Source organism: Nanorana parkeri, unplaced genomic scaffold, assembly GCF_000935625.1.
Source record: "Nanorana parkeri isolate BGI_ZX_2015 unplaced genomic scaffold, ASM93562v1 scaffold305, whole genome shotgun sequence".
Lineage (NCBI taxonomy): Eukaryota > Metazoa > Chordata > Amphibia > Anura > Dicroglossidae > Nanorana > Nanorana parkeri.
Window position 1 is genome coordinate 418973 of NW_017306573.1, and position 19547 is coordinate 438519.

The window sequence follows — 19547 nt, forward strand, 5'->3', positions numbered from 1 at the left end:
CAATCCTTTCAAAACATTTCGCCGCCAGCGTTGTGGCACATGTGATCCCAAAGACACCGGAAACCCCTTATAAAATTTCAATCAAAAATAACTCAGCATAGAAGACAAAATCTCCCCCCCTTCCCCAACAGAACATAATAATAACAACAGAGGAGCCATCAGACCTCCAACGTCCTACAAAGCACACTGCAAACTCAGCTGATCCCTCACTGCTCAACCGCACCTGCTGCTAAGCCTTAGAAACGTGCTGGCTGGGTCAGCTGACTGCCAGCCACATGTGACCTTTAAACACCAGAGACAACTTCCTGTCTCGACTGCAGAAGCCATTTTTCTGGAGCCCAACCTCGGCTGAGCTTCGTTTGCCGTCGACGGCTCATTTATTGGGAGGGGGTGATGGGAACCTAAGGAAGCGTATGATAGGAAAGTGTCCTCCTAACCTTGTATGCAATCTGTACAAACAATATATATCTTATACACCTAGGTGGACCCACACCCTACAAAATTCCAGGTGGAACGAAAAGGAGATTGGACAGCAATTGTACAATCAGATTGGACTGCGTATGGCCGCTTTCCAGGCCACCAGTCATTTTAGGACCTTTTAAGCTCACCACACATTGGATTGTACAATCTTCTTTAGATCTACCAACCGTTACATAGTGCACGGGCTGCCTGATTGAATTAAAAATGGTTGGATCCAATTGGCTCCTGAAATTAAAGTTAACGTAGGTTGTACAAAACGATGTAACGTGTATGGTAAGCTGTAGACTAATGGTCTCTGAAAAAAATTACCAGCGCGCCGGAAAATTATTCTACCCAACGTCCTCCATCAGTGGTCTCCTTTGCCCATGTTCAATCAACACCGTCTGGACCTTCCTGATAATCAGCCTAGGGGCAGCCACACATGATCTAATTATACAATCTCCATCTAACAACTGCATGAGCTGAATCCTTTTCAAACCATCCAATCAATTCCTATCCAATCAGAGAGCTCCTCCCACAACGCAGGTGAAACATTTCTAGCTAATGCAATCTTTTCCTAAATTTGGCCAATTTGCCCAGACGCTGATGTTTCCATAGCTATGATCGGACTGGAGAGGTGTGTGGGGATCCTCTGTGTTTTATTGCAGCTCCTCCCATCTTGTGACTGTTCCTTGTGCACTCAATAGGTGACAGTGTCGGGGGCAGCAGTGATGGGGGAGGGGGGGTGTTGAGACCTCCTCTGTCATTACATTGCTTAGAGCCAAAGGTGAGCCCATTCTCCCTTTCCAGCACTTCCACCCACGATTTCGCTTTGGTTTTGGGTGGAATCAGAAGGAGAACCTCTGCCTGTGTTGGTGTTTCGAGCCGTTGTTGATCTCGTGGTGGAATTTGGTCACCACTAAGGGTTGCTTAGAGCATAATCCACCAAAAACAGTTTTTTTTTAGTTTTGGGTGGAGTTGGGAAGTATTTAGTTGATTCTTTTCCCTGCTGGAGATGAGACTTTCCACCACGTTGGTGAAAATGTAACCATAAAACTCGCCAAATGTATCACCTATACGGGATGCAAAGATAGAGAATACCCGCTCTAAGTTTCTGACCTTTTATTGGTCAACAACCAGGAAGATGTTCCTGGATTTCTGACTTCACTGGCAATCAATTGTCTCAAGGTTCCGACAGAAACCGTTGGCCATCAGATGCCTTCACCGTTGTTCATCAGATGACTTAATCAGTGCGGTTGTTTTCGATTGGAAGTTGGTAGGCATTGCCTGAATATTGAACCCTTAGCCCTAGAGATGAACCCATGTCTCCCCTGACCCGACTCTGAAAATAAATCCATAAGGGAACCTAACAGTTTGCGGTCGTTCGGCAATCCAAAGACAGTTAATGCCACATCAAAATTGCCCCGTGTAGGGCCACCATTACATTGAACCCCGCATCCCCCCCTTTCTCTGTCAACCTAAGCGTTATGTTGAATCCTTTGGTTGACCTCAACAAACTGGAAACTGTGTTAAAAACAAAACACATCGCCCCATAGAGAGTTCTTATCAATATCCACAGATGGATGGATCTTCGCTAGGATCGGCTCCCTGCACCCCATGGTGACACTCCTCCATGGTAAAGGTGTCAAAGTTGTCGAGATTGCAGACCCTCATTAAAGATCTATGTGAACCTGCTGGAAACGATTGACCAAACTCATGTCAAAGCATCCTGTCTATGGACGGGTTGTGCTGGCTTATCAGTAAAGAACAATCAATTGGGTTCGTCGAGATTGCGGACCCTAATGAGGAGGACCTACAGGACAATGTGGACCAGATCGTAACGACTGACCAAGCTCATGCCAAAGTGTCCTGTCTATAGACAGGGGTGTGATGGCTTATCAGTCAAGAACAATCAGTTGGGTTCTCTAACCTGTATGATAAACCGTGACAAACTGTACCCCACCAGGGGGCCTCCCCAAGACCTCTTTAACCTCTTCAACCCCCCTTCGTATGTCAAGACAACATGAAGCTCACCTCGGTACAACTCCAAGTCCTCAGTTTGAGCCTGGACGGGACAATCAATGGATGGACACAAGCAGGATAGCCACACTGACCCTGAGCCGGAAGAAGGGGGGGAGGAACTGCCTTGCAGGTCTATCCCAGGGAGACTTAACTCTTTCACGGCCGAAGTAGTCCCAACTACTGGAGTTTTGGCACACATCAGTTCACTCGACGATGGCTCGTGAGCTACCTCTGCCTCTGAGTTCCTTCCCTTCGTTCGGATGAGAACAAATTGTTTAAAACTGTGTCAAATTTGCCTCAAATTTGCACTTGAATGTTTCCAATTGTTTCAATGTATACAAAACAAATATGTGTACCGGCGATCGTAGGGTGAAGTCGGCCATACATGTACCCCGTGGTGACACTACTGGTGACTTTCGAACATCCATTCGATAACGCCATCGGAGACACGACGAAATCCTGTTTAATTGTAACATTCAATTCATTTGGAAATAAATGGAGTTTCCCGAGGTTAGAATTTATTTTGTTCCAGATCTTCTATCTGCGTCTTCATCACTGTGGTCGCAAAATGATTGTCAGTTTGACCCCAGGCCATGATTTCGTTCATGACAATCAGGCAGTTCTTGCCGTGCTGGGGGACGATAACAGGCTGAAAACGGAGGACATTGTTGCAGCAAAGGCTGATTTTCTAACTTTAGAAGGTTCAGCAGTGAAAGGGTTAAATCCTGCTGGAAGGGGCCAAGCAACCTCCTGTGATTCATACAGGCAGCTTGTCGTGGGTGGGGCCTGTTGGGTTCAGCAGATAATGTCGCTGCTTCTTTTACAAGGTAATATCTGTGTTTGCAAGGTTTGAGGAATAGCCAGACTAGAACAGACTAATGCAACCTGCTCCTGGATGGAAGGGAAGTACATGCAGCTGTGGGGTCACCAAAGCCAGGTGGGTGGTGGTGGTGGTGGGGATTTAAGTGGTCTACAGTACCCCTCAGTTTCTCCCCCTCCATTATTATACAGAAAGCTGCAAATAACATGAACACTTTCACTGCCACCCAAATTGAGACCTACTTAATGGTGTGATTAGTATAGTACCACTCTCATGCATGTGCTGAAGAGCAACCTACTAGATTAGGTGGGTCTGGGGGTCCTGTGTAAGAGTCACTACCAACTGGACCCAAATTTCTTTATCCCTCTTTCCACCTCAACTATCCTATTCCTCAACCCAAATCCCTGTCCCTCCACAAATGTACCTCTTCTGGACCTAAATCCCCCCATCCCTCTTTCCTCCAATATTGCCCATATTTTTTACTCAAATTCCTTCATCCCCCTCTGCTCCCCAATTGTTTCTCCTCTAGACCTAAAACTCTGCATCCTTCTTTCCGCCACAACTGTCCCTCTTCCGGAACCAGATTCCTCTGCTCCTTCACAACTGTCCCTTTACTACTGTCCCTCTTTTTGACCAGAATCCCTCCATCCCTTTTTTTATCCACAACTGTCCCCACTTCCTGCAGCCATGCTTTCTTGCTGGCCACTTGTGATGTGTGGTCTCATTGAGCATTATCTGTGAGGTTCAGAAGTGGGTGGGCCAATGTTGAAGTAACAGGAAGCTGTGAAGGTAGGAGGGGTGGGGTTATAGAAAGCAGCAGGGGTGAAGTAAAAGAGGGCTGTGGGGTATTGGGAAGCAGTGTGTGAAAGGGTAATAGGAAGTTGTGAAGGTAGGGTAATAGGAAGCTCTGATAGTGGGAGGGGAAATAAGAATCTGTGGGAGTGAGGAAATGGAAATCAGTGGGTGTAGGGTAATGGGAAGTTGGAACGGTGGTGGGATAATGGGAAGTTGGAAGGGTGGTGGGATAATGGGAAGTTGGAGGGGTGGTAGGGCAATGGGAAGTTGAAAGGGTGGTGGGGTAATGGGAAGTTGGAGGGGTGGTAGGGTAATGGGAAGTTGGAGGGGTGGTGAGGTAATGGGAAGTTGGAGGGGTGGTGGGGTAATGGGAAGTTGGAAGGAAGGTAATGGGAAGTTGGAAGGGTAATGGGAAGTTGGAAGGTTTGTGGGGTAATGGGAAGTTGGAAGGTTTGTGGGGTAATGGGAAGTTGGAAGGTTTGTGGGGTAATGGGAAGTTGAAAGGGTTGTAGGGTAATGGGAAGTTGAAAGGGTGGTAGGGTAATGGGAAGTTGAAAGGGTGGTAGGGTAATGGGAAGTTGAAAGGGTGGTAGGGTAATGGGAAGTTGGAGGGGTGGTAGGGTAATGGGAAGTTGGAAGGAAGGTGAGGTAATGGGAAGTTGGAGGGGGGGGGGGGTAATGGGAAGTTGGAAGGAAGGTGAGGTAATGGGAAGTTGGAAGGGTAATGGGAAGTTGAAAGGGTGGTAGGGTAATGGGAAGTTGGAAGGTTTGTGGGGTAATGGGAACTTGAAAGGGTGGTGGTGTAATGGGAAGTTGGAGGGGTGGTGGGATAATGGGAAGTTGGAAGGAAGGTAATGGGAAGTTGGAAGGGTAATGGGAAGTTGGAAGGTTTGTGGGGTAATGGGACTTTTAAGGGTGGTGGTGTAATGGGAAGTTTGAGGGGTGGTAGGGTAAAGGAAAGTTGGAGGGGTGGTGGGAAGCTTTGCTGCATTTATATGGTGTCTTGCGCACAGCAAATACGAGCTTCCGACTCCCTTGTTCAAGGGAAGAGTCCCACAAATAGTGATTACACCTAGTACAACCTGACATCACAATGTTCAATGGAAGTCTTTCCTTCAAGAAGCACTGTGATTGGTTGTTACCATTTTTCACAGGACATGGCTGTGAATGTCAACAGGTTGGATCTTCCAGAGTCGGAAAGTACCATCTATCTAAAACCAACTGAAAGCAGCATATGCAGGTGGGCTCATAGGAAGCTGTGGTAGTGGGCTTACAGGAAGCTGTGAAACTGGGCTCACAGGAAGCTGTGGAGATGGGCTCAAAGGAAGTGGGCTCATAGGAAGCTGTGGGGTTGAATCATAGGAAGCTGTGGGCTCATAGGAAGCTGTGGGGTGGAATCATAGGAAGCTGTGGGCTCATAGGAAGCTGTGGAAGTGGGCTCATAGGAAGCTGTGGTAGTGGGCTCAAAGGTGCGCACAAGCTTGCATGACAAGAAGTGTCTGCTGCTGTGCTGTCCCTTTAAACAACTCATTGTGCTCTGGGAATTCTCATTCATGCCATAAAGTGTATGTAAGCCAAATTTGTTTTGGGAAAATTTAGAAAGGGCTAGAACTCCTTTCAGGTTTTTGCTGCTATCTGAGGCTCCATTATAGATAGTTTCCCTTGCTTCCTGTGCTACTGACAACAGTTTCACCAGACAGGAAGTGAGGATAGTAATTACCGTTCTAGTTACTTTTACAGGCATGCAACCCCCAGCAACAAAACATATACCATAGAATCTTCACACTTCTGGGCTTTCTACGTTGTGGGACACAATATTGGCCCTGAACACAAGGAGAGTTCAGTACAGAACAGTATCCCGAAATGGGAATGGAAGGACTTGACTGACCTCCATAGAGCCCCAACCTCAACCCAACTGACCACCTGTGGGATGAATTGGAACCCGACTATGAGCTTGCTGTCACTGCCCAACATCAACACCAAACTCCACCTCTTGTGGATGAACGCAGCCAAGCCCACCAAGGATGTGCCATCACCTAGTAGAAGACCTTCCCAGAACCAGGGAGGTCCAAATTCATAAAGCCTTGGCTTCAGTATATGACCAGTGTCCAAATACTTCCTGTAAATAAGGCGCCACAAGCCGGTAAAATATGAAGATCACGTAAAATTTATTTGAAGATAAAATGTGTGTAAATAAAACATAGAGAAATAATTTTTGAACAATTTTTGGAATAGGTGCACAACACTTTAAATTTTAAAAAAATGAGGCCTCCAGATGCATATAGGGAGCAGAGCATGTCTGCGGAGAGGTGTTTTCACCGAGCCATTGATGTATCCAAGCTGCCCATGCAGGAAAAAGATCAGGCTCCCTTTAATGCCCACCCCACTTCCTGTGTAGACTTGCCTTCCCTTCACCACCTTCCCGTTCACCACTGAGACACAGCCAGCACTTCCAGCTCTGGGGGAGCATGTGACTTACTCCCGTTCCTACCATGTGACAGCGTTTGTGATTGGCAACAGGCCATTGACTACTTCACCCAATCTCAGCTCCCATTCCATTCTAGCTCGGCTCTAATTTCTATGGTGGTCAGTTTCTGCTTTCCATTTGTTCCTCCCCTATGCTGGTTATTCCACTCGAGTGCTGGACTCTCCTGTGGACCACCAACCTGGAGCCAGAAGCGAAGGTCAACTCACAGTCCTGACAAGCATAGGGCTTTTCCCCTGTGTGTATCCGCTCGTGGGCCCTCAGGTTCCCGTTGAAGCTGAAACATTTGCCGCATTCCCGGCACTCGTACGGCTTTTCCCCCGTGTGACTCCGATGGTGCAAGACCAGGCTCTTCTTATCTCTAAAGCCTTTGCCGCACTCGGAGCAAGCAAACGGCCTCTCGTCACTGTGGGTCATCTTATGCCTGGTCAGATCGCCGTTGACGGAGAAGCATTTGCCGCATTCGGAGCAGGCAAACGGTTTGTTCCCAGTGTGGTTCTTCTGATGCTGGGCGAGGCTGCCCTTGTGTTTGTAGCCAACGCCGCATTCCGAGCACGTGTAGGGCTTCTCGCCTGTGTGGGACCTCTGGTGGGACGTCAGCTGAGAGTTGCTGAGGAAGCCCTTCCCGCATTCAGAGCATGTGAACGGTTTATGGCCCATGTGGGTTTTCTGATGCCGGGAGAGGTTTCCGTTGTCACTGAAGCCTTTGCCACATTCTGGGCAGGAGAACGGCTTTTCGCCGGTGTGGCCCCGTTGATGGACCACCAAGCGGGCCTTGTCTCTGAACCCTTTGCCGCACTCGGAGCAGGTGAAAGGTTTCTCCCCGGTGTGGGTCCTTTCGTGCTTCCTAAGCTCCTCCTTCACGAAGAAGGCCTTGCTGCACTCCGAGCAATGAAAGGTCTTCTCCTTGCAGTGGGTCCTCTGTATGTGGTTGACCATGGTCACCTTCTGCGTGAACAGCTTCCTGCACTCCTGGCACTGGAAGGCTTTCTCGCCGGTGTGAATTTTTTTGTGCTGCCTCAGGCCACTCTTGCGGGGGAAGTGTTTGTTGCATTCAGAGCACTCAAACACCTTCTTGCCGTCGAGGACCTTCTCCACGATTCCATTCTCTTCGTCGTTCCTGGAGCGCTTGCTCTTCGCTTCGCCCGTGTGTGTCTTCTCGTGCTTCACAAGCGAGTTTTTGCTGGCGAACCGCCTATCGCACTCGCTGCATGCGAATGGCCTCTCCCCGGTGTGGACGCTCTGGTGGCCCCGTAGGTGGCTCCTGTGGGCAAACCCTCTTCCGCATTCTGAGCATACGAAGGGCTTTTCCCCGGTGTGGACGACCTTGTGGCTACAGAGCTGCGAGCTGGTGGAGAACCGCCTCCCACACTCCGGGCACTCGTACGGCTTTTCCCCGGTGTGGGTCAGCTGGTGGCTCCGTAAGCGGTGGGCGGTCGGGAAGCTTTTGCCGCACTCGGAACAAGGGAACGGCTTGGCGCCTGTGTGGTTCATCTCGTGCCTGAGGAGCAAGTGCTTCAATTTAAAGCCTTTGCCGCACTCGGAGCACTGGAAGGGCCTCTCCCCCGTGTGGTCTTTCTTGTGCAGCGCCAGGCCCGAGGCGGTAGCAAACTTTTTCCCACACTCGTCGCACTGGTACGGCTTCACCCCGGTGTGGATGCGCTGGTGGACCTGGAGGTGCTGCCTTTGGGTGAAGCACTTGCCACACTCTGAACACTCGTAGGGCCTCTCTCCCGTGTGGGTCCTCTGGTGGACGGTGAGGAGAGCGTTGGAGGTGAAACTCCTCCCACATTCGGGGCAAGGAAACACGGCCTTCCGCTTACTCATCTTGAAGTCCGCCTCGAAGCGGGAGTCCTCCTCACCTCTAGTAGAGCCGATCTGGGCCCTGTTGTCGGCCTCCATACCCGGAGCTTCTGCTGTAGGCCCCTTCAACTCTTTATACGTCTACTGCAAAGGATTCTGGGAGGTGACCCCTTCTTAAACACCATGATCTGTACGGAGCCACCTACTGAGATCTTCCCATCCAACTGGTCAACTTCCCTGCATGCCGTTCCTGGTGGAGAACCTATCAGAAGGGAACACAGGAGCCTGTTAGGTATTCAAATGGGCACCACAAGCTTATGAACACAGACAGGAAATAGCTGATTGGCCTTTTTTGTAGAGAGGAAGACTCTAAATTTGGATTTTACTGTCCCCTCTGGTTCCCATTTAGATTGTCCCTCACTTCCTGTTCGTCTCACCCTTAACAGGAAGTGAAGATAAATCTCAAAGAAGGTCACAGGCAGCAAGACAAACGCTTTGGGGCAATCCCAATCCTCTCTCTAGATTGTCATTTTATTATTTTTCACCCTTCCAGGCATATATGGGCAGCTTAGAAGCTCTTCTATTGCTAGCATGGGGCCCAGCTGTAATAATAATAATACATAATAATAATAATACAAAGTATATGGGAGCTTCTTCATGCACTCACCCCACAGGAAGACTGAAAGTTGACCGACAAAACTTTTAACAGCACTGCGCATGCGCTACAGCGTCCGTGCGTACGACCTGGAAAAACGTCAGGAGTCCTCCGAGCGCCATGTTTGATGAGGGCAGCCACAGATGAACAGGTTCGCGTCTGGGACCAGCCCGGAGGACTCGGAAAGACACACTGTGCTCAGGAAGAATATGGTCTTACCCTACGCAGGGTTTATCCACGGAGAAGGGAAAAGAGCTAAAGGACGATTACACAGTCCTACGATGCCGCGGAGGAGTCAATTTGGAAACAGGAGAGACTGTTCTGCACACTGCCACATGGAGGTCACCGCCGGGATTGCACGCTGCCAGTCATTGTATTGTGTTCGTGTAGAAGTAGACAAACCTTTCCTTACACTGATCTCAGTTTACAAAGTAAACCCACCAGGATACGGATACTTATTTTAATTGTCAGTTATTTACAGTTTAGTCCAATGGGATCTGAAAATTAGTCACATGACAGAAGATTTAGTACCTGAGAGATATAGGGAGAGATTGGGGTCCAGAAGGACATTTCTGGGGTATGGATCTGGAAGAGAGGCAATGTGGAGAAAAGAGGGATAGAAAATGTGTGTTCTGTAAGAGGGATAGTTGTGGAGGAAAGGGGGGATTAAGGGATCTTTGTCCAGAAGAGGAACAGTTGTGGAGAAAAGATGGATGGTGGGATTTGGGTCCAGAAGGACATTTCTGAAGGAAAGAGGGATGGAGAGATTTGGGTTCAGAGGAAGGACAGTTGTGGAGAAAGGAGGGATGGAGGGATTTGGGTCCAAAATAACTTTTCTAAAGGGATGGAGCGATTTGGGACAAGAAGAGGGACAGTTGTGGAGGAAAGAAGGACATAGGGCTTGAGACCCAGAAGAGGGACAGTTATGGAGGAAAGAGGGACATATAAGTTTTGGCACCAGAAGAGGGGACAGTTGTGGAACAAAGATCGATGGTGGGATTTGGTTCCAGAAATATTTTTTTTTAAGGAAAGAGGGACAAATTTGGTCCAGAGAAGAAACAATTGTAGAGGAGAGAGGGATAGTGGGATTTGGTTCCAGAATAATTTTTCTGAAGGAAACAGGGATGGAGAGATTTGGGTCCAGAAGAGGGACAGTTATGGAGGAAATAGGTGCAGACGGGTTTGGGTCCAGAAAAGGGACAGCTATGGAGGAAATGGGGATTTGGGTCCAGAATGACTTTTGTAAAGGAAAGAAGGACAGAGGGAGTTGGGTCCAGAAGAGGGATAATTGTGGAGGAAAGAGGGACATAAGGCTTAAGACCCAGAAGAGTGACAGTTATGGAGGGGACCGGGATGGCAGGATTTCGGTCCAGAAGGACTTTTCTGAAGGAAAGAGGGATAGAGAGATTTGGGTGCAGAAGATGAACAGTTGTGGAGGAGAGAGCGATGGAAGGATTGTGGACAAGAGGGACAGTTGTGGAGGAAAGAGGGATTCGGGTCTAGAAGAGGGACAGTTGTGGAGGAAAGAGGGATTCGGGCCTAGAAGAGGGACAGGCAAAATGGCTTATCTCATGCCGTTGGCCAGTTAAGATGTGATCCTCTAGTTCTTCAAGTCTGAAGGTCAAGCTCAGGGCCAATGGTAAAAGCAATGGACACAGCGGTGAAGGATTAGAGCCCCTGTTGGGTTTTATTGCCATTTGTGTCCTCACTGGGTAGCTTCCACTTATTTCCTGTGAGGGCACCAGGAGAGGAAGTGAGGGGAGGCCTCCGCAATCACTGCAAGGCAATAATGAAAAAGAAGGTCCCTACAGTGCTTACAGCAAATCTGCATGCTGGTTACCTTTTGGAGAAAGATCATAAAAGTGCTTCATGAAAAAATGGTAACATCTGGCATCTTCCCTAGTTCTTCGGCAAAGCTCTATCCCTGTGAGACCACCAGTAGAGAGCCTTCAGTGTCCAGAAAACACTGCTTTATAATCTTAATTAACGGTGCTCATTCGGGCACTTCTATGCACTGTCACTCTCCTATGATGTAACAGTCCTCCGGACATGTCCCAGGACCAGGGTGGTCTACAGAAGATCTGAGGTGGGAGACCCAGCACCATTATACATAAGGCCGATCGTTGTTCAGTACCTCCAGTTTTCAGGAATGCTTTGAGGTCATGTGGGCCAAAAGGGTAGTCTTAGACAGTGCTGAATACCAACTGTGGTATCTAAGATGCCAGTTGGGGCGTTTCATCCCAATGGCAGCTGCCTAAGAGAAGAACACCAATTGTAGATGGCCAAACCCTATAACGGGCCTTCAAAATCAGTACCACAATTTGAGCAGGACCACAATTTGTGGCATCTAAGATGCCAGTGGGGCGTTTTAACCCAATGGCAGCTGCCCAAAAGGAAAACACCCATTCTAGATGGCCAAACCCCTTTAACAGGCCTTCAAAATCAGGACCACAATTTGTGGCATCTAAGCTGCCAGTGGGGCGTTTCAACCCAATGGCAGATGCCGAAAAGGAAAACACCCACTGTAGATTGCCAAACCCTTCAATGGGCCTTTAAAATCAGGACCACAATTTGAGGAGGACCACAATTTGTGGCATCTAAGGTGCCATTTGGTGCGTTTCATCCCAATGGCAGATGCTTAAAAGAAAACACCCATTGTAGATGGCCAAACCCTTTAAAGGGCCTTCAAAATCAGGACCACAATTTGAGCAGGACCACAATTTATGGCATCTAAGGTGCCAGTGAAGCGTTTCAACCCAATGGCAGCTGTCTAAAAGAAAAACACCCATTGTAGATGGCCAAACCCTTTAAAGGGCCTTTAATATCAGGACCACAATTTGAGCAGGACCACATTTTGTGGCATCTAAGATGCCGGTGGGGTGTTTCATCCCAATGGCAGATGCCGAAAAGGAAAACACCCATTGTAGATGGCCAAACCCTTCAACGGCCTTCAAAATCATGACCTGTTGAGCAGTGGTGGTAACATGATCCATGATCCATCAAAGACAGTTTACAGGTACACTCTTTAAACTCCGGGTTTAATGGCAACAGGCACTTGGAAAGGTTAACAAGCTTTTATTTTCGAAAGAAAACAATAAACAAGAAAAAAAAAAAAAGAAAAACTACTCTGTCTACATCTGTGGAAAAACGATTTGTCCTCTATGAATTTTCAAGTGTCTATTCAAGTCGTTTTTCTGTGCGAAGCTCTTGCCGCACTCTCTGCAGATGAACTTCTTGACGCCGGTGTGACCCCTCTGGTGGGAAAGGAGGTTGGAGCTCTGGGCGAAGGACTTTCCGCATATGGGGCAGACGAAGGGCTTCTCGCCGGTGTGGATTCTGCGGTGGGTGATGAGTGCCGAGTTGCAGGAGAAGTGCTTGCCGCAGTCCTGGCAGACCAGCGGCTTTTCCCGCGTGTGGATCCTCAGGTGGGTGACCAGGTGCGACTTGCACAGGAAGTTCTCGCCGCACTCCGAGCAGACGAAGGCCCGCTCCCCGGTGTGGACGCTCTGGTGGCGGATCAGGTGCGACTTGTACGGGAAGATTTTGCCGCACTGGTTGCACGTCAGCTTCTTCTTCTTGTGGAGCCTCTGGTGTCGCATCAGGTCTCCGTTGGTGGGAAAGAGTTTGGAGCATTCGGGACAACTGTAGAGCCTCCGCGGCATCGGCATTGGCTGGAGTGCTGGAGTAGGAGCCGGCTTTATGTGAATGGCCCGGTTGAGCTCGCTGTGCCTCATGAGCATGGCGCTCATTTTCGGAGCGTTGTTGTTGGCTTTGGGAGGTTGGCGGACCGGGTTAGGCCTGTAGGCGGGAGAGCGAGGGATGTAGAGGTGTTGAAGGTTCATTTGTTGGCGCGACGCCGGTTCCTCTCTTCTATAGAACATCGGACGCTTGGTTTGAGTGTGTTGAGTGGATATGTAGATGACATCCTCGTCGCTCGAGTCAGACTCCGGAGCTTGGGCGTTAGAAGACGTGTACTGAGCCTGTATGTAGAGCTCGGCATTATGGAGATCTTCATCGTCGTCATCATCGTCGTCGTCATCATCATCATCGTCATCGCTCGAGGAGGAATCATCTGAGTCATTGCTCACAGATCTTCCTGGCCTGTCACTCGGATTGTATATAGTCAGGTACTCTGTCCGCGAGATGGGCCAAGGAACAATTTTAGAACCCCTTGGGCCCCCGGTGGGCTGAAACGCAGGATGAAAAACTGCAGAACTTTTGGACTTAAAATTGTCTGTTAACCAAAAATGAAAACAGAATTAAAAATGGCCTCATGTGTGAGGAGCATATCAAGTCACGATTCAACTCAAGCCTCCATATCAAACCAAAATGTCCTACTTTTTGATAAATACATTGAAGCAGCGCAGTGAAGGGCCCAACCCGAGGCAAATTTTTAAAACAGACCCCCAATGGTGCAGAGAATGGCGATGACGTCATGTCAGCCCAACTTTTACATCATGTAAGAGAGCCCATTGCTAGAAGAAGATGAGGACCCTGCGTGTCACATGATCGACCTGAAGACTCCAACTAAAGGCCCAGAGTTGGTCTTTACCTTTCCAAATGCCCTTTTTTTAAAACATATTTTGCTATTTTGGGTAGGGGTGCACCGATATCGGGTTTTTTGGATATTTTTTTTTCGGTACTCGCCGCTACCAAAAGTCCCATTAAGGAAGCCAGGCGGCCTGCTTTCCTGATTAGCAGGGCGGCATGTAAAGACTCGCCACCCGGCTTTCCGATTAGCAGGGAAGCCGTCTCCATGCTCACTCATCACCAGGTGACGAGAAAGCATAGAGCCGGCTCTCTGGCCAATCAGGAAGCCGTGTGCCGTGTAATAATGCGGTTCCCAGCTTCATGATTGTTTGAGAAACTGGCCAATCAGGAATACGAGGGAGCATGAAGCCGTTTTTTCTGGCCAATCAGAAAGCCGGGGGGAGTGTAATGACTCGCACTCCAGCTTTATGATTGGCCAGCTTCCCGACAATCAGGAAGCTAGGCGGCGAGTCATTACACACTGCCCAACTTCCTGATTGGCCGGGAAACCGGTTTTATGCTTCCTCGTCACCAGGTGACGAGGGAGTATGAAGCCGGTTTTTCTGGCCAATCAGAAAACCGGGGGAGTGTAATGATTAGCCGCCCGGCTTCCTGATTGGCCAGGAAGCCGGCTCCATGCTCCCTCGTCACAAGTGACGAGGGAGCATGGAGCCGACTTCCTGCCCAGTCAGGTAGCTGGGCAGCGTGTAATGACTCGCTGCCTGATACCGGAAGCTCAGGTATCGGGCCAGGCATACGTGTACTTGCCCAAATACTCGTCATCGGTACTGATACCGATACTAGTATCAGTATCGGTGCATCCCTAATTTAGGGCATTGGAGAGCTCAAGACTTGCCTCCTGCAGAACACACTTACATGAATAAAAAGATGTCCGAAAAGCCTACAGTTCACATGGGTACAGCATTCCATAGACACAGCTTGACCAATGTGCTTGACCAATGTTCCTCGTATAAGAACTCTCAAAGTCCGAACAAGCACATGTGACCAAAATGTGGAGAAGTTCTGTATATATAGATATTGTCTGTATACCCAGTGAAGGGCTTTAGGAAACATTCCATAGGCCCAGCTGCATTCCATAAGCTCAGACCTTTATTTAAGAAGACCTCCACATTATTTTGTTGGTCTTCTGCTTGAGGAGGCACAGGTAGGTTGCGAGGGTACAGGTCTTTGAGGAGATCATGGCGCTCCATGAGAGTTGTTTAATCATGACCTTAGCTTGACAGATCTATCTGGGGTCTCAGGGAGCTCCATGATCTCTTCAAAGACCCGTACCCGCACCACCTCCTTGTGCTTCCTCAAACAGACCAACCAAATGATGTGAAGGTCTTCTTTTACGCCTTATAATGTTCATCAGTCTAGAACAAAACAGTAGTCAGAATGCCAAATAAATAGGTCAGGTCTTCAGACTAGGACTAAGATTCTAATTGTTGCCCAGCCTTACCAAAATCTTCAAAACTCGGTGATGATCGGGATGGTGCCTTCATGATCTTGGCATACGTATCCATCTGTAGATCATGGAAGGCTTGGTGGGTTGGGTTCTTCTGCTAAGAGCAAAGGCTTCAATTGCCCTACATATGCAGTATTCTTGCCTAGCTACCTATCGAGTAAGAGTTGGATAACTAACGTTCAGGACCATCTCAGGTCTACACCCAACCGAAAAAAGCCCTGCAATCATCTCACGAAAGTACCAGTGGCCCAAACATTCAATCCAATCTTCAGGATGTGATGGACAGAACTTGGTGGAGAACCATTAATAGGCAACTGAAGACAACAGTACCAGTGCCCTCAAGATCTTAACATACGTATCCATCTGTAGATCATGGAAGGCACGGTGGGTTGGGTTCTTCTGCTAAGAGCAAAGGCTTCAATGGCCCTACATATGCAGTATTCTTGCCCAGCTAACTATTGAGTAAGAGTTGGATCACTGATCTTCAAGACCATCTCAGGTCTACAGCCAACCTAAAAAAGCCTTGGAATCATCTCAGGAAAGTACCAGTGGCCCAAACAGATCCTAATGTTTTAATCCAAGCTACAGGATGTGACGGACACAACTTGGTGGAGACCATTAATAGGCAACTGAAGACAACAGTACCAGTTGTGTCTCTATAGGTCAATGATATGTATGACACCTTTGAAGATGAAGAAGGTCATTCCCAAGAATAAAGGTATAGGACACAATATCAGGGACTTGTTCCCATAATTTACATATCATCTCACCCCTTGAACCTCGAGGTCGGTGGTCCTCCATCATGGCTTCAGTGTACCTCTCCTTGTGCCCTTCAAAATACTCCCACTCCGCCATAGTTAGGTAGATGGCGACATCCTGACACCTCACAGGAACCTGACACACACACAATGATACAGTCACCATCCAGACACATCCCTTGTCTGTTCCTGGACCATGTCCCAGAACCCCCGGCACCGCTCACCTCTCCCGCCAGCAGCTCGATGATCTTGTTGGTCAGTTGTAGGATCTTCTTGTCGTTCCTCTCGGGTGTCAGGGAGGGAGGTGGAGGAGGCTCTGTGGTGGGGCTCTGGCTCCGGCTTGAGCCCTCAGAGACCTGGGGGTGGCTGCTGCTGCCGGGGGTCGCCTCATCAGGAGACTTCTTTGAAGGTACGTAGTCCTAGGAAACAAGGAAGGGAGAGGAGAAATGTCACGTGACCCTCCCCAGAATCCTCCTCACCTCTCCGGTCAGGTCTGCAGTTTATCAATAGAGATCAGAGTGATGTCATGTGACCTCCCAGAATCCTCCTCACCTCTCCGGTCAGCAGGTAGATGATCTCCAGGGTGATGTTCAGTATCCTGTCAGTCATCTGGCTCCTTTCTTTCTCCATCTTCAGGGAGTCATATAACCGTTCTGCAACGACACAACACCAACAACTGTTCATCATACGTCTCTCCTGCGTCGGGGGAAGCAAAATATATGGACCTGGCGGCGGGTTGGCCGGCGTCAAGTCATGGCTGGAATGTAGGGGGACACATATTGGCCATTCGCTCCAGGATCCCGTCGCCCCTCCCCTTTTATGGTCATGCTCCTGGACTGTGTGCAGTGAGACTCCTCGACCGGCCATATTTAGGTCACGCCCACTCAGGGCTCTATACGAGGTCCTGGATCACGTATCAGGGGGCTCCGTATGCCTTTCGCAGGTGTCGTTGACCCCGCACACACGAAAGTACTGGTTCCCTGTACAGCACTGTGGTATATGTCAGCGCTATATCAATGTATAATAGTGTGTGACTGTGGGGGACATTAGAGTGTAAGCTCCTCTGTACAGAGACTGATGTGACTGTGGGGGAGGGGACATATCTTGTCTTATTGATGATGTGATTATTGATAGTGATCGGTGTTATTGATCAGATCTGTCTCTGGAGGGGGGCGGAGCTCCTCCTGAGCTCTGCACATTGCCTGGCTGCCCGGCGTCCATTCCTGGCTCATCCCATACAGGTGCTGTGTGGCTCCTCCCCCACTACAGGCCGCCCCGCCCCCTCCTCCCGCTGTCCGCTCGCAGGCTGGTGGCTCACCTGTCTGGCCAGGTCACAGCCGGATTGGCCGCTCTATAAGAGACGCATCTGCCTCCAGTTTGCAATCACTAAAATGTAAACTCCCCAGAACATGTCGGCTCTTTATTATGTCATTGGCGTCCCGCTGCGAACGCTGGAGCGCAGCCGCCATTCTCCAGACGTGTCCCCGCAGAGAGGGGCCATGTTGTCGGAGCCCCCCGACCTGGCCGCGGCTAGATTGTCCACGATAAGATGGCCGCCGTCCTGCAAACAGCCTCTACGGAGAACTGTGTAGACTTCCGGTGACGTCATGGAGGAGAGCTGTGCATATCCCCAACCTTTCCTCTTAGGAGGGGCAACACTGGTCCTGAGTGGGGGGGGGGCAATGTGTGATATCTGCAGAATATTGTATTACATCACCAATCATCATCATCAGATATCCCATAATACCAACAATATCAGATTTATATACACAAATCAGAAGGATAACATAATGAGAATGCCCAGATACTGCTGATGATGGGATTCTAAGTCCGCCCTCAAAGCTTGTAAAATATGAAATCCATTATTATAAATACATCTATATATATCAATATAAAGGGAAGACATTTTAATAACAAAACAGCCCCGATGCTGGCGACGTACACTGTACGTCGTCAGTCACGAAGGGGTTAAAGCAAGTACATGGCTGCTGCTGCCGCCGCCGTGTTCTTGGTACCGTTTCAAACAGCCGGCGATCTTGTATGATCCGGTGTCTCCAAATCATTGGATTCAGGTGTTCTGTGACATTTCCTGGCTACTAAATATTCCACGGTCACCTGTTACTGGTATTATAACAAAGTGGAAGCAACTGGGAACAACAGCAACTCAGCCAGGAAGTGCTAGACCATGTAAAATGACAGAGCGGGGTCAGCGCATGGTGAAGAGCACAGTGCACAGAAGTCGCCAACTGTCTGCAGAGTCCATAGCTACAGACCTCCAAACTTGGTGTGGCCTTCAGATTGGCACAACAACAGTGCGTAGGGAGCTTCATGGAATGGGTCTCCATGGCCGAGCAGCTGCATCCAAGCCGCACATCACCAAGTGCAATGCAAAGCGTGGGATGCCGCGGTGTAAAGCACGCCGCCACTGGACTCTAGAGAAGTGGAGGCGTGTTCTCTGGAGTGACCAATCACGCTTCTCTGTCTGGCAATCCGATGGGCGTGTCTGGGTTTGGTAGGGAACAGTTTGGGGACGGCCCCTTCCTGTTCCAACATGACTGCGCACCAGTGCACAAAGCAAGGTCCATAAAGACATGGATGGGGGAGTTTGGGGGGGAGGAACGTGACTGGCCGCACAGAGTCCTGACCTCAACCCGATAGAACACCTTTGGGATGAATTAGAGCGGAGACTGCGAGCCGGGCCTTCTCCTCCAACCTCAGTACCTGACCTCACAAATGGTCCAACATTCCCATAGACACACCTAAACCTTGTGGACGCCGTTTTCCCAGAAGAGTTGGAGCTGTTATAGCTGCAAAGGGCGGAGCCAACCCAATACTGAACCCTACGGACTAAGACTGGGATACCATTAAAGTTCATGTGCGTGTAAAGGCGTCCCAATACTTTGGGCCATATCGTGTATATCATTGTTTGGGGGTCTGAAGCTGTTTTCTAGCCACAAATTCTGATTTTATCATGCGTGTGCAAATGTAAGAAATTATTCCGGGCAGTAAGTGGTTAATATGATTTTATTGTTATTATTATACAGGATTTATGACGCACTGACAGTAACAATATAAAGAAGACATTATAGTTACAATACAAGTCATGATGTGGACAAGACTGGAATGGCTTCCTGTGATGTCACTGCACACTGGGAGCTCCTCACAATGTGCATTAGAAGCTGCAGCGAGTCACATAGAGCTCCGCCTCATTTTCATGGCTGGAGGACATGAAGCATCACCATGCTGTCAGTACCAGGATTCGGGCCGTCCCTTTAAGACTCACCTGACACAGCCTTTGCCTGGGAGACGCCGGTGATTGGCCGGCTCACCTTTAAATCACCTGTATCAGCACACCAGCAGTGATTGTGATGGCGCCGTTACCTTGTGTGCTCCGGCTGGACCCCGCTGATCTCTGCTCTGTATATATCGGGTATGACCCAGCTAGTTCTGACCCGGATTTGGCTCGCTTCTGATACGGTACTGATTGGACTCTGATCTACCTGTGTGTGACCCGGCTTGTCTAGACTATGCTTTGGCCTGACTCTACTGCGGTGCCAGACTCGCCGTTACTACCTGGTTATCTTGACCTGCTCCACCTACATCTGCAGCGGTGATCCACAAGCACCAGCCGGCCTCTACCTACATCTGCAGCGGTGAACCACAAACACCAGCCGGCCTCTACCTACATCTGCAGCGGTGGACTACAAGCACCAGCCGGCCTCTACCTACATCTGCCGCGTTGGACTACAAGC

The 19547-nt window shown here is 49.2% G+C and overlaps 1 protein-coding gene across 1 annotated transcript in view; it reads right to left on the reverse strand.

Moving 5' to 3' along the window:
* LOC108788099 (zinc finger protein 62 homolog) overlaps positions 1-19547 on the reverse strand; it is a 949422-nt gene that overhangs the window by 21713 nt on the left and 908162 nt on the right. The window contains exons 2-5 of the mRNA XM_018557834.1: positions 15808-15931; positions 12189-13273; positions 6695-8393; positions 5371-5480 (exon numbers count right to left, since the gene is read on the reverse strand). Coding sequence (XP_018413336.1) covers positions 5371-5480; positions 6695-8393; positions 12189-13273; positions 15808-15931 — 3018 coding nt within the window. The remainder of the gene's footprint in view (positions 1-5370; positions 5481-6694; positions 8394-12188; positions 13274-15807; positions 15932-19547) is intronic.